The following is a 27490-nucleotide window of genomic DNA, read 5'->3' as shown; positions in this document are numbered from 1 at the left end:
TGGTCATTATTTCTGCTGCTTCTCCATGATCACAAAATTAAGAAAGGAGCATCATAAGATACTTTCTGTTTGGGAGCAGTCTGTGGGTAAAAAGCAGTGAATGGGGAGTGGTTATACTTTGCACCTGTAATTGTTATATGAGCATAGAAAATTGAAATGTTATTGTGACATTTGTTTCGATCGCTTACTCACAGTCTGACATCAGAGGAGTTCACAGAAGGTTGCAGTCCTCTAGTGTAGAGTTAGGAGCCATGCTGTATGTGAAGCCACAGTGCAGTTACATTTATTACTTTTACATTATTAAATAATCATATGGCTTGTGGAGTGGCTCTAGGGTTAGTGTTTGTCCCCAAAATAAACAAGCTGAAGTATATTACTGTGGCCATTGTATTTGTGAATTTTTCCATGTCAAGGGTGGCACATTCTGTCAAAAGTGTGCTGAAGTGTGTGGCTGCTCTATTTTTAGAAACACAAGAAATATAAAGTCTGTGTTTTGACTTTCAAGTTATTTTGTTATAATTTTACTGCCACCAGAATGCAGATAGATTTGATGTCATTTTCATTCCTCAACTAATGGGTCTCAGATCCAACTCGACTGCTTTTCTCTAGATTCTAGGATCAGACTCTCGAGCTCCTTCCTTTACCCATAATGTCCCTGACCAGTGCATTACATCAGATCTTGTTTGCAGTTCAAACTATTCAGTCGGGATTGTGTTCTCTGGAGATCAGCAGTTTTTGTATTTTGGGAGTAGTGAGTAAAATTTGCAATGTAACTTATTTTTCCTTATTTAGCTTTCCGATAGCATCCTTTTTCCCGCTAAACTATTTTTTTCCTTTTTTACAACTTTGTTTGCCATTCCTTGGTATTCTTTTTTCCCCATAGCCAGTAAAGTTTTCCCTCTTTCCTGTACCTTCTCTGTGAGGTAATACTTTTACCATTGTTAGTATAACTTTTCCTCCTTTTCCTGTATCATAAAATAAAAACAAAAAAAAACCTTTCTCCTTTCCTTGACTGACTGTTTGCTATTAGGCATTCCTCATAACATGGCTGAGTCAAAGCCTACTGGATTTAAGAAGTACACTTCCTGTGGGCACAAGATACCTGATTCTGATGCCCACAGGGAGTGCATGTATTGTTTAAGCCCTCTTTACCTAGATACTGCATGTAGTATTTGTGCCGGTTTCAGTGCCAGAGCCATCAGTGACCGTGGTAACAAATTAGTGCTGAAGGACCTTATTCCTGCTTCTGCTGATTCTTCTTTCACTGTGTTTATTTCAGGGGCTCAAACCCCTCTCAGAAATCAAAATCCATGGAGCTTAGGGAGTATAGAAAGCATTCTCCTGTTAGGTCTCCCAAATACACCCAGACATCGGAGCTTCCTGACAAGATTTCCAAACATTCAGATCTAAAACCCTCAGATCTGATGGTTTCTTCCACAAAGTCTCCCTGGCTCCAAAGCCTTTGCTTCTGTCCAGAGCCAGTATCTCCTACACTAAGATCTCCTTTCCTGATACAGACTCCAAGAAAGTCTTCTCAACCTCCTTTCACTTCTATCAAGTCCTTGTGAAGTCTTCCCAAAGCAGAGGTGGATAGGATGATGAGAAAATTTCTCAGAACACAGATTGAGATGGGGGTCTTAACATCTCCATCTCCCATCAGATCCGTGAATCTTAAACCTCCCTCACATACCGTTGTTACTCCTTCTCCAATCTGATCTCCTCTTTTAGAGCCCTTGGATCCAAGATCTCCAAGAATCGAAGCTTCAAATATGAAAACACCTTTATCATCGACTCCAACTACTTCTGTGATCCATTTGGCTCTGACTCCCCTTGAGCAGGAAGTGTCTCTGATCTGTAGCGTCTGAGTCGGATCGAAGGGAATGACCTCAACTCTGAAGCTTGTTGAGCCGTCGCCTCCCCTCGGGGCCTTGGCGCTCGACAGCTGGGCTCTGACTCCTCCCTAGGAGCGAAAGGTCAGGGAGGGCCCTGGTTTGTCTGATACAAGAGTTTTGGATCCAGTTAGATTAGCCTTGGCTTCTCTTGGTCCCTCTGCCTTCGAGGTGGTAGAAAGGGTATTCTCTCACCAGAGAGTGGAATTGACTCTTAACCCTTTGGATCCAGTTCCTGTTCCCTTTTCGGATCCTGCTTCTGGGTCTCTGCATCCCACTTCACAAGGACAGCCAGCGTGTAAGAGCTTCCAGGCAGTTCCAGTTAGGAAACTCCCATCCTCTTCCAATACATCTCAAGAGCATCCCACTGAAGAGGTCCCCTGAAAGAGGTTGTCCAAACGGAGGCGGTTAGATTCCCCTCAGGAATCTTTGACAGAAGATACCAATTTTGATGAAGCGGAAGGGTCCCCCTCGATCTCTGCCAGAAGATGTCTTCTTTGGGAACATTCTAGAAGTCCTATGCCAAAAAGGTGGTTTGTCTCCCCAAGCCCCTTCCCAGGAGGAGTTGGTGTTCCTAGAAGCTTTCAGGTCTGGCTTATCTACTACATCTTGGGTTACCCCCCCAGTGGATGAGATTATAGAGCTTGTCTCCTGCTGAATAGACGGAACTGGACACCATAGAACTGTTTCCCAGTCATCTGGATAATTTTCTCAGAGCACCTACAGACTGGCAGTATTGGAGTAAGGGAATCCCTGTAGACACCATAGTTGTTGCGGCAGCCACCAAAAAGGAGATGGCTGAACAGAGCTCCTTTGCCCATCCCCCTAATGGAGAATTTAGGGTGTTGTACAGGTACAGGAAGTGAGTTTTTGCCTCAGCGACCTTTGCCTTATGGTTGCTAAATTACCTAGTACATTTCACTAGATTACAGAGGGATCAACTCTACCCCTGGGTCCATGTCGGCAAATGAAGAGAAGACTTATTCCTCATGACTGGCCATCCTACAATCTATATCAAATACCTCCATGAGGTTAGACTCACATGTAACAAAAGCTTTCTTACAGGCCAGGGGTTCATTCATAGCCATTAGGAGAAATGCCTGGATGCGATTGTGTGACTTTGCAGAGCCCTTTAAAGTGTCATTCATCAATGATCCCTTTGATGGATCTTCTCTGTTTGGGCCCACTGATAGAGACACTTTCTCGCAGTTAGCAAGATGGAAAGACCTTATCTGCCATGCAAACTCATTTTTCTACCCTGCAGAGATCTTTTTCTAGAAATCAACGTGGTGGTAAGAAAATGTGGTTTTGGAAATCTCAAGGTCTTTTCAAGAATCACATGAAGATTTCTCCCCAGGGGCAGAGAGATAAATAATAACAATTCGTGACACTGCCCATGTGGCAGGGGTGGTCCGCAAAACCAAGACTTTCAAGATTCCTTCTCAGACTGATCCTTTTCAGCTCTACTGAAGGTTTGCCCGACTGTTTTTTTCTGGAGGCAGCCAGGGTGCTTTTGCCTTTGCACCAAAAAGCTTGGGCAGCCATCAGAAAAGATACATTGATGCAAAGAATTATATCCAGTGGATATTTCATTCCCTTTTTGCAAGTTCCCTCAATGATAATAAAACGCCTTGCTGAAGTTCCACCAAATCACTGGGAGTTAGCAGCTCTAAAAATTCAAAAGCTGCTAAACAAAAGAGTCATCCAAGAGGTTTCACCAGGTCAAAGATAATCTAGATTTTACTCAAGGTTCTTTTAGTGCCAAAGAAAACAGGAGACCTGAGACTTACCCAGGATCTCAGTTATCTGAGCCAGTTTGTAAAGAGCTCCAAGTTCAGGATGGTCATGGTTCAGTCCAGTCTGGCTTTGTTACAGAAGGATGACTGGATGTGCTCTATAGATCTTCACGCCACATACTATCACATCAAAATGAACAGATGCTCTTGAAAATACCTACACTTCCGGCTGGTAGCCAGCCATTACCAGTTCAGAGTCCTGCCCTTTGGTCTCACTACAGCCCCCAGGGTGTTCAGCAAATGCATGGTAGGGGTAGCAGCTCATCTCAGACTGTATGGATTTCGCATTTCTCTATTTAGATGACTGGTTCCTCACTGCACCAACCAGGCATTTACTAAAACCCAGAGATTACCCCCTCCGATTATCTCAATCCATGGGATTCACAATCAGTCTTTCAAAAATCCCATCTTCAACCTTTTAAAGTCTTGGACTTTATAGGTGCTCATCTAGATACAGAAAATCATCTCACTCTTTTAATGACAAAACAGAATTCTTACCTTGAGATTGCATGTCAGACAGATTCTTTCCCACCCCTCTCCCCCAGCAAAAATGGTTCTCTTTGGCCTGGGATCGATGGCTGCAGCAATTAATTTAATACCCACTGCTAATCTTCACATGCAGATCTTCCAGTGAACTTGAGCAGTATAATGGTCCATTCTTCAGCCATCCTTGCAACACAATATAAAACTATCTCAAGACTGTGGTGGATTCAGTCAGATGAAATTTGTCAAGGATGTCCCTTTATCCTTATTCTCTCAAATGCCACGTTGACCGCAGATACCTCCCAACTGGGGTGGGGGGCATTTCTTGGGATTGACTATTCAAGGTACATGGTTCCCATAAGAGGCTAAATTGCATATAAATGTCTTGGAGATGAATGGTTCTCGTAGTATTGAAGGTCTTTCAGAACACTCTTCCTCTAGCGACAGTTGCTATCCAAACAGACAATGTCAGTAGTCTGGTACATCAACAAACAAGGGAGAACTAGATCTTCCCCTCTCTGCTAGAAGCAGTGAGAGTTTGGCAGTAGGCAATCTCCTCCAACAGCTTTCTTGTAGCAATGCACATACCGGGGAAATTCAGAGTTCTAGCAGACAAGCTCAGCAGAACTATCCTGATGCTTCACAAGGTTTCTGTCAATCAATCAGTGGCAAATGTGATCTTCCACAAATGGGGTCAGCCTTTCTGTGATCTATTCACCTCTCCCCTCAGCAAGTGTAGTAGGCTCTTTGCCCTAATTCCCCCTCAGGGACAGTCACCGAGAGATACTCTAGTCCACATTTGGGTCTCCAGTCTTCTTTATGCTTATCCACTCCCACTTGTAATCCCCAAATTCCTTCAGAAAGTACTCCAGTTGAACAGCAAGGTAATCCTCATTTCCCCCTTTTGGCATTGGCAAATGTGGTTCCCCTTCCTATGGTCTCATCTACTATGTCCTCCTTGGACACTGGACCCCAGTCCAGATCTCCTTTCACACCCATCAGGGATGACTCATCCGGATATTGCAAGCCTCAGGTTTACCGCATGGTTCTCTATTTCCAATGATGGATAGACATTCCAGGTTTTCTTCACAGGTCACCAAATTTTATCTTCCTCTCAGAAGCCCTCTACAATAAAAAAATTGTAAAAGTAAATGGAAAAGGTTTTCTTTTTGGACTCAGAAGCACTGCTCCAGTCCCTGCTGTTTTAGATTTTATAGCCTCCATCTTTCAAGGTGGGGCGAGCTTCTCCACCATCAAAGTTCAGCTAGCAGCCATCTCTAACTTCTACATCAGAGATATTGTTTTTCCTTTAGCTTCATCTAAGTTATGCAAGGCATTTCTTAAAGGTTACTTTTTGCTTAGAACCACAATAAAGGATCCTACTCTACCTTGGGATCTTACTGTGGTATTCCAGAGTTTAGTACAATCTCCCTTTAAGCCCTCGGCTAAGGCAGAGCTCAGATTTCTTTCTTGGAAAACGGTCTTTCTTGTGGCTATAACTTCTGCGAGATGAGTCTCTGAACTCCAAGCACTCTCTTCAAAACTGCCTTATTTGATTTTCCATAAAGGCAGAGTTACCTTGCGTACTAATCCTTCCTCTTTGCCCAAAGTTGCCTCAGAAACAAACAATAATAAAGTCATCAGCTTACAAGTTTTCTTTCAAAAATTTGACAATAAAGAAGAACACATTTCACCTTTTAGATGTATGTAGGCAACTTTGCTTCCTATCTTCATAGGATGAAAGAAATTAGAAAAAACTGACCAGTTGTTTGTTTCATTTGCCAAGAACAAATTGGAAAAAAAAACAGTTTTAATAACTACAGTAACCAAATGGTTAACAGATTGTATTTCTCACATTTACTCTTTGAGAGGTTTAACCTTGACAAGACAACCAAAGGCACATTAAGCTAGGTCAATAGCTACATCTGCTGCCTTTTGGGACAGAGCTTCTATTGATATTTGTGCAGCTGTCACTTTGTCTAATGCTCGTAGTTTTATTATTCATTACAAATTGGATATCATCTCCAGGAACAGGGCTGCATTTGGTTCTGCAGTATCTGGAATATCCTTCCTTGAGGGCCACCCAAGATTACTTTAGCTGGGGACTCTGTCCCACTCATTGAGGAATGAATGAAAATGACAACATCAGATTTAATTTATGTATTCACCATAACTATGCATCTGTGTTGTCCATTGTCCATTTTCATTCTTTCTCAACTCCCCCCCCCCCCCACTTTCCTCCTATCCTTGTCTTTCGGAATGACCTGATGAATTTTTTTGTTAGGAACCACAGTTCCCTTTGAGCCCCCCTGTCCTGTTACTATTTCACCTTTTCTGCAACTGATCAGCAGTACTATGACAATGTTTCATGTTGCTATTATAGTATAGTAGCAGCAAACTTGATCAGAGGTAATGCAGTGATCAGAGGTATTATGGCTAAAGGGAGAAGCTTGAGAGTCGGATCCTAGAATCTAGAGAAAAGCGGGTGAGTCGGATGCAAAGGTTGGATCCCAGACCCATTAGTTGAGGAGGAATGAAAATGGACAACGCAGATGCATAGTTATGGTGAGTATGTAACGTTTAATTTTGAGTTATTCGACTATAAACATGGTCATTTTAACTTTTTTTTTCACAAGGTGTAGATATGTAATTCATAAAATCAAAATAATGCCTCTTTACTTCTTATGTAACACCAAAACAATAAAAATGATGTCATAAATAATAATAATATAATTCTTATATAATAATAATAATAATAATAATTCCTATGATTTCTCTAATTATCGTCCAATTGCCATTCTATCCCTTCTATCTAAACTGCTCGAAAAATGTATCTGCTCTCAAGTAATGAATTTTCTAAACTCACACAATCTTCTCTCCTCCACACAACATGGCTTCCGGCAGCACCTTAGCACAACAACTGCTCTTCTCTCTTTTACTAACCTGGTAAATCAACACAGAAACAACAACGTTGTATCTGCTATATTTTTAGACCTCTCAAAAACATTTGACATGGCCTCACACTCCCTACTTCTAGACACCCTTGCCTCTCTACCCTTTGCCCCTCCAACTATTGTCTGGTTTAAAAATTATCTGTCAGACAGGCAGTAGTCTGTCCATTGGCAAGGTTTACTATCTTCTCTACTCCCAACAACCATAGGTGTACTACAAGGCTCTATATTAGGTCCTCTTATTTTCTCGATTTTCACTAACAATCTTCATATCTCCACCCACCCTGCTACACTCATACAGTACGCAGATGATTCGACTCTTATGTGCTCTGCATCCTCACTTACCACGTTACAACAACTCACTCAGGATTCCTTTAGCTTAGTGGAAAGTTGGATTACACAGATCCAACTTATCCTAAATCCCAAAAATAATACATTGGTTCTTTTCTCCCTTAACAGATCTATTCCTACCTCTCTATCCTTCTCAGTCACTTCCAAAAATGGTACTATCATCACCCCTTCTGATCACACCAAACTCCTGGGTGTAGAAATTGACAAAAACTTACAGTTTGATGTCCACATTTCACAAACCATCAAAAAAGTCCATAAAAAATGGGAACACTATACAGACACAAAAACATTCCCTCAAAACAAGCAGAAATCTTCATAGCCCAAACTCATCTATTATCTACTCTGTGTGTGGCATCAATCCTTACATATATCAGAAAACATGATCTTGCTAGACTTGTGACATGTTACAACAAAATTGCCAAGTTCGCTAATAACTGCACCTTCAGAACCCATCATTGTCAAGGCTCTAAAGGAACTACAATGGCTAGAAGTTCCCGAACTACACAATTACCTTCAACTAGTCATTGCCTATAATATTGTGAGCCATCCTGATAGAACCCCAGCACTAAGTCACCTATTCACGCCCTACATATCAAACCGTCCCCTTCGTTCCACCGACAAATCACTCCTTTGTATCTCTAAGGCTAAAAGCACTGGAGGTAAAGCACTATTCTCCCATAATGTAGCAAAATCCTGGAATAACCTTCCCCCTGCTTTATCATCTGCCTCTACTATTATGCTGTTCAAAAACTCACTTAAATCACACATAATGAATTCCTGGCTATGTCCATGCATTACCTAATCTTCACTGTTTCTACCACCCCAGATAGCTTCATATCTAATTATACCTACTGTAATTTTTCTACAGTATCAGGAATTATATTTTCTGCTCAAATTTCTAATATTTATACTAGCTCATGCTAAACTTACACTAATTAATTTCTATAAGTAGTCTCTGTCTGTCTCTGTAGTCAGTTATAATGCTTATCTAGTGTCAATTTCTGTTTCTGTTTCTGTATCGAAAGTTGTATTTTTTTAATCTAGTGTCAAATTTTGTTTTTATATCAAAAGTTGTACTTTTATCTATTGTCAATTTTTTGCTTCTGTATAGATGATCATATTGTTATCAAATTGTTTAACTATTTGTTTTTCTGTACTGAATGTGGAGCTTTTCCCCCGGGCCTCCGCTGTAAATGGACATGTGTCCAGTCGGAGTATCCTGGTAAACAAATGTAAAAATAAATATAAATAAATAATTGGCCAGGTAAGGAATCATTTCTGTTACTGTATGCAGAAAGTCACCTGAAGTCAGTCTACTGGCAGAGACAGTGTGCTGCCATGTAACTGAGGATTGAGATGCAGTGAAATCCATGGTGATATAATAGCATTTATAACTGTACTTTTTCATATTATGCAAGTAATACGAGGGCAGCACTATAAACTGAGCTCTCTTTCAAAAATATTCTATCCCCACAGGTTGGGCTATGGTTTCATTGACTAAGTTCAAAAACAGGGCAACATGAATGATGTTTCTGAAGAAGTCTGTTCTAGATGAAAGTGCAGATTTCAATGTTTGCATACTAAAACAGGTGAACTGTCTCCCAGAGCTATTTTTCTGTTTGTTTATATTTTATTTTTAGTTCAGTTGTTCAACCACCTTATCCGAACTTTCTTATTTACTTTTTTGATGAATGGTCAGTGTGAGCAATTCTCCCTCAAATAATAGTAAAGATGCCAGTACAGAATTGTACCTTGCATCTACTTAGTAAATAAGTATGTAACGACCATTGATAAAGTACAGGTTTAATAGGGTTATGCTTTATTTTAATTCTCACTAATGTTCCCTTAGTAGGTAGTTCACAGCTAGTATACAGAGAGACAGCTATACCTATTTCCATAATTTAAGGGTACAGAGCTGCAGTTAATTGCATCCAGGTAGTAAGGGGATATATCTGCCCTTCCACCTTCCATAACATTTGCAGTATCAGAGTAAATATAAGCGTAAGTGTTGGGGGAAGACAAGTGGCAGCAGCCCCTTATTTGTGTGTTAGTATAAGCATTAGGTCTGTGTGTTGTTTAATTTGTTTTATTAGTACATTATTATTTCTTGTAATTAATATTGTAGCATAGATGTGCATCATTGTAATTCATATTGCTAGAATTGCAATAGCTTGTTTTGGCAGAGGACAAGCTTTAATGTATACTGGGTTTCATAGGTATGATGTGGACAGTGCAAGGGTTGGGTTTGTGACTGAATATCTAATGTAGTGCATTTTTGAAATACAGCCATGGCAGGAGTACTGCCACACAGTGTAGTGCATTTGCTGAAAATGAGCGAGTATTGCTATGGTTTATGGTTGTATGTGTGTGCGTGTGTGTGTGTGTGGGGGGGGGGGTTGCAGTTGAGTTAAGAATAAGAAGCTGGCTATAATTTCTTAAGTTGCCTTGGGGCTGCATGTCTTCAGTGAACAAATATGCATGTATAAAATACATTACTGTTATTGATTTTTTTCATATGCATATGTGTGGCTAACTTTTGGAGGTAGGAGTAAGGATGCATTCTGTGTATACACATCTAACAGCAACAAGCTGAGATATATTACTATATTTTGTTTGTTCTTCCACTTTTGCTGCACTCTGCCATCAGAGGGGTATGCAGATAATAGCTGTTTTTTAGGGGTAGGAGTGAGGAGGCATGCTGTTTATATATATATATGTGTGTGTATATATATATATATATATATATATATATATATATATATATATATATATATGACAGGGCCGGTTGTTCCTTCACTTTCATCTTACTCTAACACTAGAGTGATACACAGACGGTGACTACCTTATTTCTTTTTTGGAGGGAAGTGGGGTGGGGAGGGATGCACTATTCCTAGATATGTTTTGTGTGTCCTTCAAACATTTGTGCTCTCTACTTATTGGGGGGAATACTATTTTGGTATCTTTTAGCCTCAAGTCTTGGACACAACTTAGTTCTTCCTTCCCCCACTGTTGCTGTAGTGCAGTTTTGGTCAGTTGTGAATGTAGGAAAACCCTGAAGTAAGAGACTGCGAGGAAAAAAACACAACAACTTTGATGGTGTGGGGAAGCTAAGGTAAAGAAGGTGAAGCACTGGATGCTGGAGAGGGATGCATGGAGGCCTTTGCATAGGGCTGCATTTCACCAAAGGCCAGCCCTCACTGCAGTGGTTAGGCCACCACCAGTGACGGGTGGTGTAACAAAACAGAACCGTACAGTGTAAACTACAAAACCTGGCTTTACTCCTGTTTGTAAGGTAGTTTGTGTGAATCCACTGCTGGCTTTTAACACTGCTAGTCTACATTAAAATTTTCCATTACTGATTTTTTTGTGTTTATCTTCTTGTAGCTGTATTTTATTTTTCTTTATGTTGTTTACAACTCTGTATATGAACAAGTATACTCACCGCCTCCCTGTGTAACTTGAGTATATATTCCCAGGCAAAGTCTAAAAACGGTCTATTTGGATCATAGCTCTGCTCCAGTTAACAAATTTACCTAGTTTATATGTAGAAAAAAGACCCAATACTTGTACAGACCAGTCCATCCACTGAAGGAAATCAAAGAATTTCCAACAAACCTTTGGGTCAAATAGACCATTTTTTTCTAATCAAATTTTGTCTCACTTTTAGTTTTATACAGTTATGTACAGTCACAGTGTGAAAAAAATTGAGATGACCTGTGATGCTTGCCATAAGGCCTTTCTGTTTTGTTGAATGCTTTGGCTATCATTTGTTATACCTCAGCAGGTAAAGCATACAGAATGTTCACATATGTGGTGGTTATCTTTGTATTTGCCACTAGTGACCCCATCCCATTTGATTGTGAAGGTGTTAGTTATGCTGTTCCTTTTGCCACTGAATTTACAAAGTAACATTTCTGAAGCAGAATCAAAATTTGTGCAATTTAGTTATTAAAAGACAAATTATTCATTTTCTTTTATCCATGCATATATTATTATCAAAGTCTCTACTTATCCATAGCTGCAGAAAGAAGAGAGTCCCAAATTATGTATATCATGTTTGCACCTGGTTACAGAATATATGGCTAAATATAATTTGTTGGTTTGCATTTATTCATCCATGTCTTAGCAGAGCATGCAGTTTCCTCCTGTTTGGAGTCAAAGGACCGTTCTTAAAGAAAATGTTCTTTCTGTCATTGGCCTTTATCAGAATCTGGAAGGTCTGTAGCTTTCTGGCAGTGGTTCATAGGTAGTTACTAGGCTTGCAGTCCAGGGGACCATTAAGCAGCCTATCTCAAATTCCTATTTCCTCCCAAGAACTTTTTTGGTTAAGTGAACTGCTCAAAGCCACATGGTAGGCGAATGAAGGCTGAGGGGAATCAAATCCTGTACTTTAGTAACTGCACGCTTACGAACTCCTCTGAGTACTCTACCCTTACAGGTACTGAGGTCTCACCTGAACCTCAGTCCAAACATACTACTTGGACCATTGTTTTGATAGTTTGCATGCAATGTCCTGCTGTCTTTGACCAAATGGCATTCCCTTAGTTGGGTTCCATTACAAAGAGAAGCTGTTAAAATCTCTTCACCCTCCATATTGACAGTGATGCTCATGAATATTTTCTCACTTCCCAGCTGATGTATTGTTCCCTGGCTTTTACCCTTTCCAGAATTCAGCTTTACTTGAATGCATCAGCACTGCATTTAAAAATAGAATAATCATCATCCTGTTCACTAGCGGTAAAGTTCATTTTCACACTTGTTCACTTCGGATTTTTTGTCATAGTTGATAATTTACTTTTTATTCAGACAAGCCATGAAACATTTTTGCATAAATCCTGCTCCATGCCAGACAACCATTAAGCCCTCCCCTTGAGCATATATTCTAGTTCCAGTGGTGAGGGTATCATTCAGGCAGCCAGGGTGCTTTTAGCTCTTGCTGACTTCTCAGCAGTGAGAGTATTTTTATTTCTGGCCTAACCCCTCCGAGCATTTATCTTATTGCAAGGACCACGTGTGATCATCTGTACATGCATGCTTGCTCACTTCTGCATATGTGCAAACAAGGGATCTGATGCTATCCATGTCATCATTCCTTACAGATGGTTCTAGGATCCGACGTCGGATCAGAGCCAGCCACTTTTCAGACAGATCCAGAGCTCAAGGTCCTCCCCTTCCCATAATCCCTTCATCTTGTTTGCCGCTGAAGCGCTCCAGAAGTGGTCCAGGCTCAAGTGTTAAGGAATATAGATAAGTTGGTATTTTGTTGGTTTTCTTCTTTCTGTTTCTTCCTTTTTAGGGAGATATTGCTGTGTTTAACTACTTTCTCTTTTATTTTAATTGTGCTCCCAACTAGTTATTTGTTTAGATAGGTTTCTCCCTTCCTCCTTTAACTGCTTGGTACTTCAAATCTTTTTTTAGAATAGCCTTTCTCTGAAAAACAAAAAAAAAACTGTTATTTTGGCTGTGTGTTTGTTGTAGTTTTGTAGTATGTCAGTCAGTCCCTCTGAATAGCTCCAATAAAGTCATATTCCTGCCCCCACTCCATTTCTTCTTCATTAAACCATGCTGTGTAGAATATGATATGCTTATCTTTTCCATGAACCTGCTGCACCTCTGGAGAGATCACTGTGCATACATTCTGCCTTTGATGTTTTCATATCTATAATCTCACTCTGTATCCAGGAACTTGTGTCCGGTACATGTTATCTGAGGTGGACAGTGTTCTCTAATGCCTTTTGTCATATAGCTACTGCTTCAAACTGTATTTCTTTTTTCTTCCCTCCTAGGCCAATGTAAAAGACAGGTGACTTCCTTCTCTTTTATTCCCAATCTGTAAACTTGTAACAGAATAGTCACCTGCCAAGTTCTGCTTCCTTACCCTCTGTATGGTTGTGATACATGTTTAAGGGACCTGCCTGTGAACATTGCTAATCTCTGTCTTGGTTTCTGTGTCAAGTACTCTATAATGAATTTGTGGTTTGCCAGAACATTTTAAGAGTTTCAGCATGGTGGTAGCTGGAGAACTGCAACTTGGTTCTATCACCTTCATCTTTAACCAGTTTAAATAAGGCAAAACCCTCCTATGTCTTAAAATGTACTTACTAGTAGTGACTTAAGTAATTTTCAGGTTTAGGCACTCTCACACCTCTCTAGAAGGTTTGCCCTTTTTAGATTATTGACCTGTTAATAGGACAATGCAGTAATCCTCAGAATGTCTTCATGACTTCAAGATGAACACACCAAAATGTTTAATACAGTACAACATTCATCTTATGTGTACTTGAGTTCTTTTTTGTGAAGCTTTTTTCTCTACATTTTTATCTTTCCTGGCATGCCAGCCATCATTCCCCCTCCATCAGTGGAATGACCCTGGTGTTCCCACATCCCTACCAAGAGTAACATCCTACGTCACCCAGTGGAGGGGATCCTGTTTGCCTCTAGTAGGGATTTAACTCACAACTCCTGCATTTGTAAGCTTTTTGGCAGTGATAGAAGATGGCTGTTGGAGAGACTGTTCATCCTAGAAAGCTAGGTGTTTTATGTCTAACACCTGTCTTGACTGTTGCAGGCAATCCTGCCAAAGCTGTAGCCTGTATTGTTGGGCCTAGTCACACACTTAGTTTCAGCTACAGTGCAAGGTTTTGCTTGGTAGGCCTGAGGCATCCATCCTTTACCTAGCTTATTTCCCTTTTGCTACACTGCTTGGTCTCCACCATGTAGTGAGTGCCTCTCTCTGCAGGGTGGGAGAGCTGAGTACAGCCACCCTCTGACATGCATAGCTAGCCAGCTGCTCTGACACCCAAGATGTGACACTAGTTGAACCTGGGACACAGTCTTCATTCCTGAGCTACCTGGAACCATCCTCCTCTGTAGTTTTGTGTCACTATTTATCAGTACACTACACTATCATAAATAATTACTTAAGAATTTGACCTACTACACGATCTTCAGGTAATGTAAGAAAACATGATGTTTTATAAGAGAATAGCTAAAAAGTAATAAAACACTGTGACTAATCAGAATGTAAAATTGTTAGAGCTCTGTTTTTTGCTGCTACCGCCAGGTGGAAAACTAGACTAGAGCAGTAGCTGAATAATAGAAAAAAGGTACCCTAACTGATTAAATTTCATCTAGTGAAGAAGATGAAAGAAGAAATGAAATAAAACTGAGATAAGTCAGATATATCCTTCAACTAGTACTGATAGTTATATTGTTCTTCTTACGAGTTCCCATTTTGTTACCAGACTTAGCATATTAATAGTAAAGGCAATATATTTTCTTTTCTGTTGCCATTAAAACTAAATTATATCATTCATCCTTTAAGTGCATGTAGCTTTATTTCCAAGCAGCTTGACAGGTGGTATAACAATGCATTTAACTGTTAATCCTCTACCATGTTTACATGAGTCATCAAAAATAATGCACACATACATACTATATTTTTATTTTTTGTACATCTAATACTAAAATTTTATCAGCTCTTCTGTACTTAGCATATTTTCTTCTCTTTTGCAAATGACTTGATGGCATCCTTCTCCAGTAAAACTTTGGTTGGTATTCATAAAAAATTGTCAGAACAGAGAAATCTCTATGCTCACTTTGGTGAGATGCAGAGTTCAGCAGAAGTGGGATTCAGAAAACTAATTTGCATGGTACATAATCCAGTTAAATTCCCCAGTGAATCTCTTGTCAACTGCAGGTAGAGTAGCTGCCTCAAATGTGGATAGATGCCTCACTGCAGAGACAGAACCAGTACTATACTATTGTTAATACATAGCAGACGATGGACATATATGGCTAAAAGCACTTACATGTGCATTGCTGTTCTCGGATATTAGTTAGTAAAAATATTAACATACTATGTAACATTCCAGACGGTGACATTATCTGTGATATGCATTGGCCTAATTTACATTAGCTGTGCCTTTGGACTTGCACATTTGTATGTGGCTTAGAAATACTGAACTGCCCCTCCTCTTTTTAGTTGTACATCATCACACATGTAAACAGCAACCTTTTGTACATCGCTGTTCCTTTCTTACTACACAAGATCATACAAGTTGGATTTGCATGGTACACACGTTTTAGTCCCAGCATACTTCTCTTGTTATTTATCGCTCTTGTAGTTCTGTTTTAGAACCAGTATTATCTTAAAAACTCATTTCTTACACAGCACTGCTGCTGGATTGCACACAAAATGTTTCAGTCACTGTCAGCCAAAATGCTTGTATTTTGGCAACTGTTGAGATATGCAGGGAATGAAGAATAACCCAGTTTTATAGGCTAGATAATACTTTGTTCTGTATTTGTTACTAGTTAGTTCAAATGTTATTTTTTTAAACTTATTTAATTTCATGAGTCACTAGTCAGTTTTTATATTTTTACTTGTATGAAACAAAAATGTCACATTAGTAGATTCCACTTTGATCTATTTAATTCTAACATAGTTACAAATACACTTTTCAGTATAATTTTGATGATGCTTACTTAATAATTTTAGGGATAGATTGCGTGTTTGAAGAGTACACAAACTAGTTAAGCTTATTTTGATAAGTAATGTATAAAACACACACAAGCATCATGTATATTAAAATAAGCAAGTAAAAGTAGAATAGGAGAGTCTATGTAACAAATCCAGTCATTGATTTCACACAAAACCATTCAAAACTCAAGACAGTGCAAGGATTGCATTTTGTTTAACTTAAAGTTATTAAAGCAAAAGTTATTTTAAAAAAATGCAGGCTCCTTCAAATGTCTAAGCCATATTAAATATAGTAATCTCCTTCAGTATGAGCACTATTGGAAAATAAAGAACCCTTTGGAGCACAGAAAACCTCTCCTGGTAATTTGTGCATCATTATATTTTGTGCAATTGATTATTTCCTAGTAATGACTGTGCCTACATCCATTATTAATTGCTTATTCATATGTCATTATGGAAACTGGAAATGTTTTCACTTACACTTTCAAAAGAAAGCTTAATGTACAAGCACTGGCAAGTTTCAGAAAGGCTATAAAGGTACTATAATTTACATTCTGGATGAAGTTTATTTTTTGGTGAAGGAGTCCTGAGGTGTTTGTCCAAATTATAATTAATAAAAGTTACACTGAATCCATTTATTCATGTAGTTTTGAAAAGGAAAGTGGTATAGAGAGGTATGACCTGCATGATGAATTACACCTAACCTATCACTGGTACCGTTTTCTGTATAGTCTCCCTGTGACGCCCGTGCCCTGGCCCAGCAATCAAGGAGCCTCAATCCTCACCACTAACACCAAAGAGGGCATCTCACATATGAGGACACCGTAAAGTGCAATTTCTCCTAAGAGCACACAGAGATCACAGTCATTCTGGGACTGGTCACTCCCATGCTCTCCAGGTCCCCAATAAGAATCTCCACTGGCACAGCTATAGGGTCCAGATCTCAGCCAACTGGGCAAGCTAAAATCTCCAGTACCCACTCTGTCCAACCAGTGCTCCGTGTCGCTGCCCAAGTAGCTGACACACACACACTTTGAGATAAGAGTTTATACAACCACATAGACACTTCTGGAGAAGGCTGGCACAGATTCTCCAGCTGTCCCCTTTTACCCAGACTATACGGTAGTACCACTGGTCACCACCCAGCTAATATTTATCAGCTACCCAAAGGCCCTTAAAAGGGTGCCCAATTATTACTGTGCAATATTATTATCCAATTGGTAAGTGTGCAAAGCACCCAAGGCTTATTAGAGTGACTTGGTACAGGATCCTTATATACATGCAATGTACTCTTAGAGCTTAACTTATCTGTATACAAACCAGCCACAGTTACAAGATTTTAAAATATTTAATAATAAATAATTAAAAGGGCGACCACGGTGATGCAACGGTTAGTGTTGTCAACTCACAGCAAGAGTTTCTCTGGTTTGACACTCGGCTGGGGTGCCTTCTGTGCGGAGTCTGCATGTCCTCCCTTTGGTCGCGTGGGTTTCCTCCGGGTTCTCTGGTTTCCTCCCACATCCCAAGGACATGCTGTAGGTGGAGTGGACACTCTAAATTGGCCCTAGTCATGAGTGTGTGTGTGTGTGTGTGTGTGTGTGTGTGTGTGTGTGTGTGTGTGTGTGTGCCTTCTGTGGAAAGTTGGGTGCCTGGCTGGCAACTCGACACCGTAAAACTCCACTGCCAATCATGAGCCGACAAGTGATCCGCTGTGGCGACCCCTAACCGGGAAAAGCCAAAAGAATAATAATAATAATAATAAATAATTAAAACCACAAGACAGTACTTTCTGCTGCACAGTGTTAGTCAGGAGTTCAGAGATCACACAGAAATACTTAAAATAATTCAATAGTACAGTTCTGACATCACAGAAAAACACTTAGTCTAATCTTTCTAGTCCCTAACTATTTCTAAAAGAAAACACAAGTCTAAGATAACTTACATATGAGCAAGACAGTGCTGTGAGTTGGATGGTCAAGACAACAAATGCGTAATGCCTTCTGGTTATCTCTGTTTAAATTGCTATTGCAGTCCTTGTTCCCATTACATTATTTCTTTTACACTTTCCTGGTATTCCCAGGCTAACAGATACTATATAATTGTTATCTTGCAACTGCAGGAAACTACATCAATAAAAGAGATTCCACATGTAAACTCTAGTAATTATTCCTTAAGTTAAAACAATAGGCAGGATGCTTCACTCCAGACTCATCGACTCCAAATTCTAACTTCAAAAGGGCAGGCATGAAATAATTTCAACTTCAAAGGAAATACAAGAAATGCTTGACTTAGCTTTCTTTACAGCAAAGGGCAATGTTGCTACATTGTTTAAAGTTCAACATTTCACAGCATATTCTTTCAAATAAGAAAACAAGTCTGTAGTTCAACATTCATATTTACAAATGATAGAATTATGTATAAACTTCTATCTGGCTAGGCTGGCAGCATTCATCTATCTTCATCCAATCTTCACACTCCCAAAGAATGATTAGGCCTCATAGTCTTGAATAACTTGTACAGTTTATAGTTCAAACTTCCTTATGCGTCATTTTGTGTTTTTTCAGAAGCTGAGTAACTACTGATTCTTTGTTCATGTAAATGGGCAGAGGGCAGTTTGCAGCTAAAACGACAAGTCCAAGACAACAAGTGAGACCAATCACTTTAGTACGTCACTGATGCAGGTTCAGGTGAGAAGAGGCTCTCTGACCTCTGGTAGTTTGTGTGGTGGTATGGCATTCTGCTCAGGGGAGGGCAGGACTCTGTGCCTCAGAATTTGAATTTAAAAATAACTTTTACTTTAATAACTTTAAGTTAAACAAAATGAATATTACCTTTGTTATACCTAGGCATATGTTAAGGAACACGAGTTGCTTCAGATGGGTAGCAAACTTTTACCTTCAGCATTATGAAGAGTTAGTGAAAAGTATAGCTGGGTGCCAAGATTAGACTCTGGTATCTGCTCTCAGTGACATTTTCTCAAAAGGCCTGATCTGATAGGATGCCTCACAGTTCATGGTCTATATCCGAGAAAGAGTGGTCTGTAAGGTAATAAACAACATTTATGTTAGTTTGGATTTGGACCTTCTGACTTGGCCCTGCCAGTGGTGTACCACAAAGAAGATATCCAGAAAGCTCAGATTTTGTGCTGCTTTTTGAATGTTTTCTGGTTTTTGCTTCACACTTGTCTTTTATTGCACTGTTTCCATTGTAATTTCCTAGTGTATGCTTTTGTGGCTTATCCATTGGTTATTACACATAATTAAAATCAATCAGTACTCCTGTAATATTCTTCTTAATGAAAAGCATCAAAACTGTAAATTTTTAAGAAGCTTCATGATATTGTTCCTTCAGCCGTAACCATATTCCTTTGCATTCCTCACAGAAATTTTGACGTTGGATTGCATCGCTGGCTCATTAGGTAAGACAGCCATTTTATGTGATTTAAGGAACAACTTTTTATATATGAGAGTACTATCAAATACTGTGTGGTATGGATAAAAACTTAGTGCATCCACCTGTTGCAATGTTGATTGTTGCACAATTTGCCTGTCCATGATTTGCTGGATGTACCCTCTCAGCAACTGCAGGGTTACTATCCCCATAATCTGCATTTGTTTTGCATCATTATTTTATATACTAGTAGCAAAGGTGCTGCCAGTGCACTTTTTGTGGTTTACCAGTGAGCTAACATAAATAGCCTGACTTGTAAAAGTAATTTGACTGTGTCTAGTGATGAACTAATAAAACTTGAACTGAAAATGTGAATTGATGCATAATTTGGCTGGATTGCATGTGGATGCATACTGAGTACTTATTTTGAACCTAATCAATTATGCTGAACATTTTGGCTGTTAGAGAGTTACAACTATATTTATTGCTGACATGCAGAAAATAAGATACGTGCTGAGCTGTCTGGGCAAAACTTCTGTGAAATAAAACCTGCAGTATGCTTCACATGTTGAATTTCTGTAAAGTATCATGAGTGAGTTGTACCTGACAAACAAATGCTGAAAGGATTATGCAAAAGCCTCAAGAAAGACAGGATTCACACAAACTATTTAAGGATAACTTCACTGAAAGAATCTTGACATCATCTCTGTAAATTAACTCTCTAGCTATCTTTGCATTCCAGAGACTTTACTGTTGCTCATAATAAAGAAAAGAACCATAATTTCAGAATTTAGACTTTAAAAAAGGGACACTGAAACATGCAAATACTTGACAAAAAATAATAAATTAAATGTCGGTTAAGAGCTTCTTCTCTTAACAGTTCAAAGAACTTCCATCAGAATATTCAAAAAGAAAGTGTGACTTCCAGTTTTATAACATCACAACTTGACAAATGATGACTAATAACCAATCAGAAGTAATGGGATTTAACCCTTCTAAAACCAATGTTAAAAAGCATACATACAATGCACATTTAAAACAAGGATACACAATATTAAATACCCGTTAAAGTCAGTTTTACATACAATAAATATATTGAAAATCTATTAAGAACCCATAATTATCTTAATTTAAATGATTAAAAGAGCAAACTCATTTTCAATATATTATATTTGTATTTACTGTGTTTTTGTTTTAAGCATGCTTTGAATGTATGCATGCTTTTAACATTGGTTTTTGAAGGGTTAAATTCTGTCACATAATAAAGAGAGCACAGTGTGAAGACAGGTTGTCAACCAGATTGATCTGTACCATGCTTTCTGCAACTTTGTCATTTTCCAAATGAAAGTAAAGATTTCAGCAGATGTAAACAATCACCTGAGGACTGTTTTGTCAGTCTTTAAACTCAGCAGAGAAAGAAAATCCCTTTCTAGTTTAAACAAAACAAATTAGATATGTTGTCAAGTCCTCCAAAGGTAATTATGAAACAAAAAAGCATCCCTATCTAAGGATAATTACAAGGCATTCTTCTACTCTGTGTCTGAAATCTAAAAGGGAATACCCAGCTATGCACTAAACTGGTTGTGGATGGGCCCACCCATACTCAACTGGAGGTAGTAGCTAACAGATTTGGAGCAAACTTCACCCCCCTCTGTCCCCTCCAGTCATACCTCAAAGTATACCTGCTACCATTCCTTAGTGTATTATCTCAAGAGAGCAGATCATCTGGGCACTCACCAAGGCCAAAAACATGGCATCAGTGAGACTAGACAACATCCCACATTGCCTTTTAAACAACTTAAAACATGACCTAGCATACCCATTTGAATCTCTTTTTAACCACAGCCTGTGAACTGGCTATGTTCCCGTGGAATGGAGGACAGCAACAGTAATCCCTCTGCACAAAGGGGGGGCCATCACCCAACCCTGGGAATTATAGACCCATAAACTTGACTAACCTCATCTGCAGGGCCATGGAAAGGATCATTATGGACCTTATTAACAAGGAGCTCTCCAAACTCTGGACCCAACCCAGTTCGGATTTGTTAAAGGTATTTCATACCCTGTTAAACATGGTTGACTTTTTTGAGAACATCATCAAGGCCCTGGACGAGAGAAAGCAAGTGCATAATGTCTTCCTTGACCTAGCCAAGACATTTGACACAATCCCCTACTCAGGTATTATAGATACACACTGTCAGTTGGGAACTAACCCCTACATTACCAGATGGTTAGCCAGCTGGCTCACCAACAGGATACATACTGTCAAAGTGAGTGACTTCATCTCTAGAGAAAGACCAGTCACCAGTAACATATCACAGCCCCTTAATGTTTGGACTTCATTTTTTGGAAGTCCATGCACACTTGGATGGCTTGTGGCTGACCAAGCTCGATGATGATTGCAAACTGGGGAACAATCCTTGAGTCCCCCAACAATGTTAATATACTGCAGATTGGGTTAGCACAGACAAATGATTGGTGCCAAAGACATGGATTAAAGCTAAATGCAAAAAAATGCATTATTATTCCCTTTGGAAAGCTATCATCTCTGCTAATTACATTATAGACAGCATCCCCCTTAGTGTTGACCCACTGGTGTGTGATCTGGGTACTCAAATTGATAGCCTATAACAAACTACCTAGATTACCATCTTACATTTTACTTTGATTTCACATCAAGCTCTTCTTATCACTAACTGCACCCACTGCTAAACATATCACTATGAGCCAAGATCTAACTCTCTAAGGACTGGTCCTATTGTATGCTGCTCTTACAGGACTGTTTATTGTATGTTGCTGTATTGGATTGCATTATATTGCTCATATATAATGTGTTGCTACATTGCTCACATGTAATGTATTGCTTTATAGTGCATGTGCAATGTGCTACCATAGTACTTTCAGTATATGTATAATGTGTTGCCATACAATTCTGTTATTGTACAAAGTCATAATTGTAGTATGTCTGGAGCTTTTCTCCCCAGGCCTCCAGCAAAAATGGGTTCACCTTGGCCCATTGGACTATCCTTGTAAACAGATGCAAATAAATAAATAAATAGCAACCTGAACATTGACCATCACCTATCCACAGTAGTAAGGAAGTCCTTCTGTCTGGCACATTCTATAAGTAAAGGCATCATATCTAGATCTAAGGATGTTATAATTCCATTATATGTGCCCCTCATCAGACCAATAATTGAGTACAGTGGTCCCTTTTGCATGTACCTCACCAGACACCTGCAACAATTGGAGAGACCACAGAGGTTTCTCACCATGAAATTACAGGGTGCACAAAACAAGCGTTACACAGAAAGACTGAAAGCCCTGTCACTGTGTTCTGTCTCCTACAGGTTGCTAAAGGGTGGCCAGTGTCTGACTTACAAGGCAGTCTCTGACCCAGCCCTGATGGAAATGCTACATATTCGTAAATCAAACTGCACAGGGATTGCTCACTCCAGGGATCTTAATATAGCCTCTGACATGAAAAGATCATGCTGAAGAGATAGATACATCTCCCAGAGACTGCCACTTCTCTGGAACAAGCTTCCAAATTCATGTGAAACAGAGCCCCTCCCTGACCCTCTTCAAATGCAACCTAGATCAATGGATGGGTGACCACAAATTCACTCCTGGGTGGCACTCATGTCCTTCCCGGACAGAGGAAGAGTTGACCCTTACCTTTGCGAACTTCACTCATCTAACCACAGAGAATTGGGAAAATTTGGGATGAATAAGTCTAGGCTTGTAAGGGCTCTAGGGCCATTAACCTAGTAACATTCTTTGAACCTGTGAACCTATAAGTGGAAGAAACCACAGGGGAATGAATAAGCTCAAGTCCAGCAGGTGGAGACTTGATGGTTGGCAGGAAAAGGGGCAAAAAAAAAGCCTAGAAAAAAACTTATTTATTGGTTACTGGACCTACACTGTGTTTCATATTGCTAGTTTGCTGTGAATAATAAAGTTGGCTGCAGCAGTTTTGCTAATAGAAACTCTTCAGTTCAGATTTTGGAAAAAATAAATAAGTGGTGTTGCTAAATGTGAATGCTGGTATTGAGAAGTGGTAAATTAGTCACATGATATAAACATGCATCTGAGCAGTGAGCTCAGTGCAGTTGGGATGGATAATTAAAGTGGGGGCAGAGTACTGTTTATGTGGTTCCTAGACAATCTTACAGAAGTAGTTGCATTTCTTCCATGATTATGTTATATAAACTTATCATAGAACTGCCTCTAGACTTTATTTACTGAAAACTTATGTTTTAAGACAAACATTTCACTGAAGACTATAGCTTTTTGGAGTTTTCAGTTGTTTGAGTTTTGTTAGTTAAAAACCGATGCTCAAGTAGTTGAAGGAAGCATAGCTCATTGCATTGGTAAGGTTAGGAATGAAATTCCACACAAAATTTGTTGATATTTCTGATTTTAAAATGTACAGTTGCATTTGATGGATTGCATTCAGTGTGCTGGCTGGTGCCACATCATCGTCAGTCCCTTTGTACAGTTAGTCGTACCATAATCCATATGTGTACATATCTATGTGTGTGTACATTGCCACACAGCTACTTTCGCTTGGATCATTATTGTATAGCATTTGCAGAAAAGCATATTGTATAACTTCAGTAAAATTGTAGCAGGTAGTACCCAAAATAAGTGCTGGTCCAGGATTGCAATGACATGAGTACCCAGAGTTCAGAGTTGCTTGACAATCACCTGTAGCTTTTCTTTTCCATTTCAATTGAATGCAGTTATGCAAACAGACAATCGTCTGCTGCTCAGTAACAAGATTTTTTGCTGTCTTTTTGGCCTGAAACCTCTCTGACTTTCAGACTTATTCCCTAGTTATGCCAATGGCCTAGTCATTCCCAAGGGCTAGAGATGAATGATCCAGGAGTAAAGGTTTTAATCTATATAATAAGGATTTTTTTTTTCAATTAAGCCCAACCATCCCTTTCTCCAAGCCATCCAAGGGATTGGGTATGTAAAGGGCTGATACAGTGGATGTTCATATCAAAAGCCCTCTACTCATTCAAATAGCACTCCCACCCTCCATGTGATCCACAGTCTTCACTTAGGATTCAGCCATAGAGACCATACCTCACCACACACTCCCCCCTCCCCCCAAGAGAGGTGAGCAGACAATGACGCATCACTCTTCTCTTCCCTCTACCAGTTCAGCAGGCACCTGAGATGCAAACTGTGTCGTATGCAGGGCTTCCTTTCTCTTTGCCAGCAGATTCATCCATAATAGATTTTTTCCTAATACCTTTATAAATATTTATGGCCAGGCATTACTTTATCTTTCTGATAGATAAGTGGATGGATGGATAGATATTTTCTTGTTGATTCCATTTGTATGAGGGCTGGCTTCTCCTTTACCCCATTATACCTAACATTTTTTAAAGATTGAAATTAAACAACAAAGTAAACAGAGTGCCAGCCTACCTTACAACAGAATTAATGAAAAAGTGTTGACTGATATTCACCTGATAATAGTACATTGTGTTTTGCTGCTTAATAACTGCTTAGTGAATCACAGGCATCTGTCACGTGTCACAGCAGCTGCTAATTACATTGGTACTGTCATTTGAAAGCTAGAGAGAAACACTAACTGGCTTTTGTGTGCTGCAGTTGTGCGACAGTTTCATACTCCTCATTCCAACATATTAATTTAAGGTGTGTTTTAGAAATATGAACACTACTTTAAGTTTTAGAACAAGTATAGTTAGTGAAAAAAACAAGATTCTTTCTAATCATTGAACTGGAGACAATTCTGAAAATAAGGAAGATCTTCATTGTCACCACCATCCTGCACTACAGTCCTTGCAGCGGATGTAAAACAGCATCACAACAGATATATATGCTACCTTTCATCAGCAAAAGTGCACAAACATTAATAAAGAATGAACCAACAACTTTAAAGAACCCATATGGCTTTTCTTAAAGTTTGCTCGCTGTCTGTTGATGCATGCTTTATGTTATAAAACATTTTGTCATATGTTTAGAAGCTCTAGACCTAACCTGCCATAGAATGGGATGTATGCTAGTTGTGTAATTCGGGGATGACATGACAAATCTTGCAATGATAAAACCATCTTAAGCCACACTTGCAGAACTCATGGCATATGAGTGGTGGCTTTGTATTTTGTGGTATGTGTTGAATGCACTGATAATGTATAAACATGTTTGTATTGCTTATGTCATACCCATAGCAGTCTGTTAATGCTGTCTCATGCTTACATGTCATAACCTGTATTACAGAAGATTTAAAGCTCTTTCATTCATTCTTCGATTACCCATTGTATCAGTTTCTGGGTCACATATAAGCTAGTGCCTGTCTCAGCACTCGGAGGAAAAGAAACAGGGACACTAATTCCTCTTATGGTGTCAGTCTGTCATGGAACATAATGCACACACACGTGCACCATGTACATGTATAGGCGGTCTGGAAGATTACCAATTCACCTGTGATGTGTTTTTCTGGTGGGAATGAAACTTGTGCACCCAGCAAAAAACATTTAGATATAGGGAGGGCATGCAGAGGCCACCCCAGCTGAAAGAAATGTTGGAGAACCAGGTGTTGTGATGTAACAGTGATAATCTTTGTGCTACTGAGCTGACAAATTTAAATTCTTAAAAATATTAAATGCTGTAAACCAGGGAATAGTTAATGGAATATAGAAAAGGAAATTTGACCTAAGGTTTCTAGTTTTGCACTATTAATTCACTGATATTTTCAGATCTGTTGATGCTATGCAGTCCTTGACCTCTGTCCTAAAGATGTATGTTATACTGAATTTCCACTGTAGATACAACAGTATTATTTGACAGAAACATATAGGCTGGTTTGCTACCTTACTGTGCTTCACAACCAGACAGATTTTTTACTAACTTACTCTGGGTTATGTTTGAAAAGGATCCACTTTAGGATCCGTTCATCCAGTCAAGTTTTCCATAGTGTATATAACTAAAGATTTGAGAAGAGGTCCATTATTATCAGCCATTTGGATTTAAGCCATCAGGACTTAGCAACTCTGTATCTAGAACTTTCCAAAGCTACTGGCCCTTACCCATAATTCTGTGCACGAAGCTTCCTTTCTAGGTCCATGTAAGCCCTCCTATCTGAGAAGCAGGCCCGGACTACAATTTTTTTTTTTTTTTTTTTACTTAGTTTGACTGAAAATGTTCTTAATGTTTGCAGTTTCTCTATTTGGTAATTTACCTCATCTTTCCATATCTACTGATCCAGGTCACTGTTTTCCATTTATACCTGTTTTCAGATCAGGTGATGATCTCTTCTTTCCTCTGCTTTCTTAGGTATTTTTCTCCTTAGTCTCCAGCTTCTTTCAGTTGCGGTTCTGTAGAGCTATAGATACAACTTGTAGCCTCTTCCTGAGTTATGATTAAAAAATTAATAAATAAAAATAAAAAATATATATGTTACTGAATATTGTTCTCTCAGTCTGTCTCTTGGCAGGTTTTCTTTCTGTGGTTACATTGTTGCAGCCTCCATTTGTTTTAATTGGTTAATTTGTAAAACTTTTTTTGTTTTGATCCTGGAGTATAAGAAGAGCAAGTCTTTGAAGAAAATCCTTCCACAAAGTAAACATTGTGAGAAAACATTTTGATGAAGCATTTAAAATCTGCAAATCATCTACTGCTTTGACTGCAAAAGATAGAAATAATATACTGTATTGTTAAATTTCATCAAAGTTTCTGTGTCCACTCCATTTAAAAGTTCGACGTCAGGCTATATCTTGAACCCCTTCACCTTGAGTTCATTGGTCAAGCCCATGGCTGAGAAGCCCATAGGAAGGGGGAGATGAAAACAAAGTTTTTAACAGAAAGCAAAAGACTGATAGAGTTGCTAAGGGTAAGCTAGGAGGTCCAGGTCACAGATCAAAGAATCAGAGGGCAGAAAATTTGCCCATCTATTTTTCTGGTGTTGCCAGTTTGCTGGTTGTTGTTGTGTTAGAAAGTTCTGTTAAATGCGTAACTGTTTTCTCTATACCTGCGATAAAACCATTTTTGCCTTCTTCCACTAGGTCTGTCGTCCCACCATAGTACTTTGGTGCCAGTTGATATAGACTGCAGAAAGATGGTGGGAAGCATTCTTTGATGTCCAGGGAGTAATAGCTCTGGATTATCTCC

The 27490-nt window shown here is 39.2% G+C and overlaps 1 protein-coding gene across 1 annotated transcript in view; it reads left to right on the top strand.

Annotated features, from left to right (window-relative positions):
* Positions 1–27490, top strand: part of HHAT (hedgehog acyltransferase) — a 3149942-nt gene that overhangs the window by 1640348 nt on the left and 1482104 nt on the right. The window contains exon 9 of the mRNA XM_044061752.1: positions 19335–19370. Within this exon, the coding sequence (XP_043917687.1) occupies positions 19335–19370 (36 nt within the window). The remainder of the gene's footprint in view (positions 1–19334; positions 19371–27490) is intronic.

The sequence above is a fragment of the Protopterus annectens genome, chromosome 1.part0 (assembly GCF_019279795.1).
Source record: "Protopterus annectens isolate FY-2018-M chromosome 1.part0, PAN1.0, whole genome shotgun sequence".
Lineage (NCBI taxonomy): Eukaryota > Metazoa > Chordata > Ceratodontiformes > Protopteridae > Protopterus > Protopterus annectens.
This window is presented reverse-complemented; position numbering and strand designations above follow the sequence as displayed.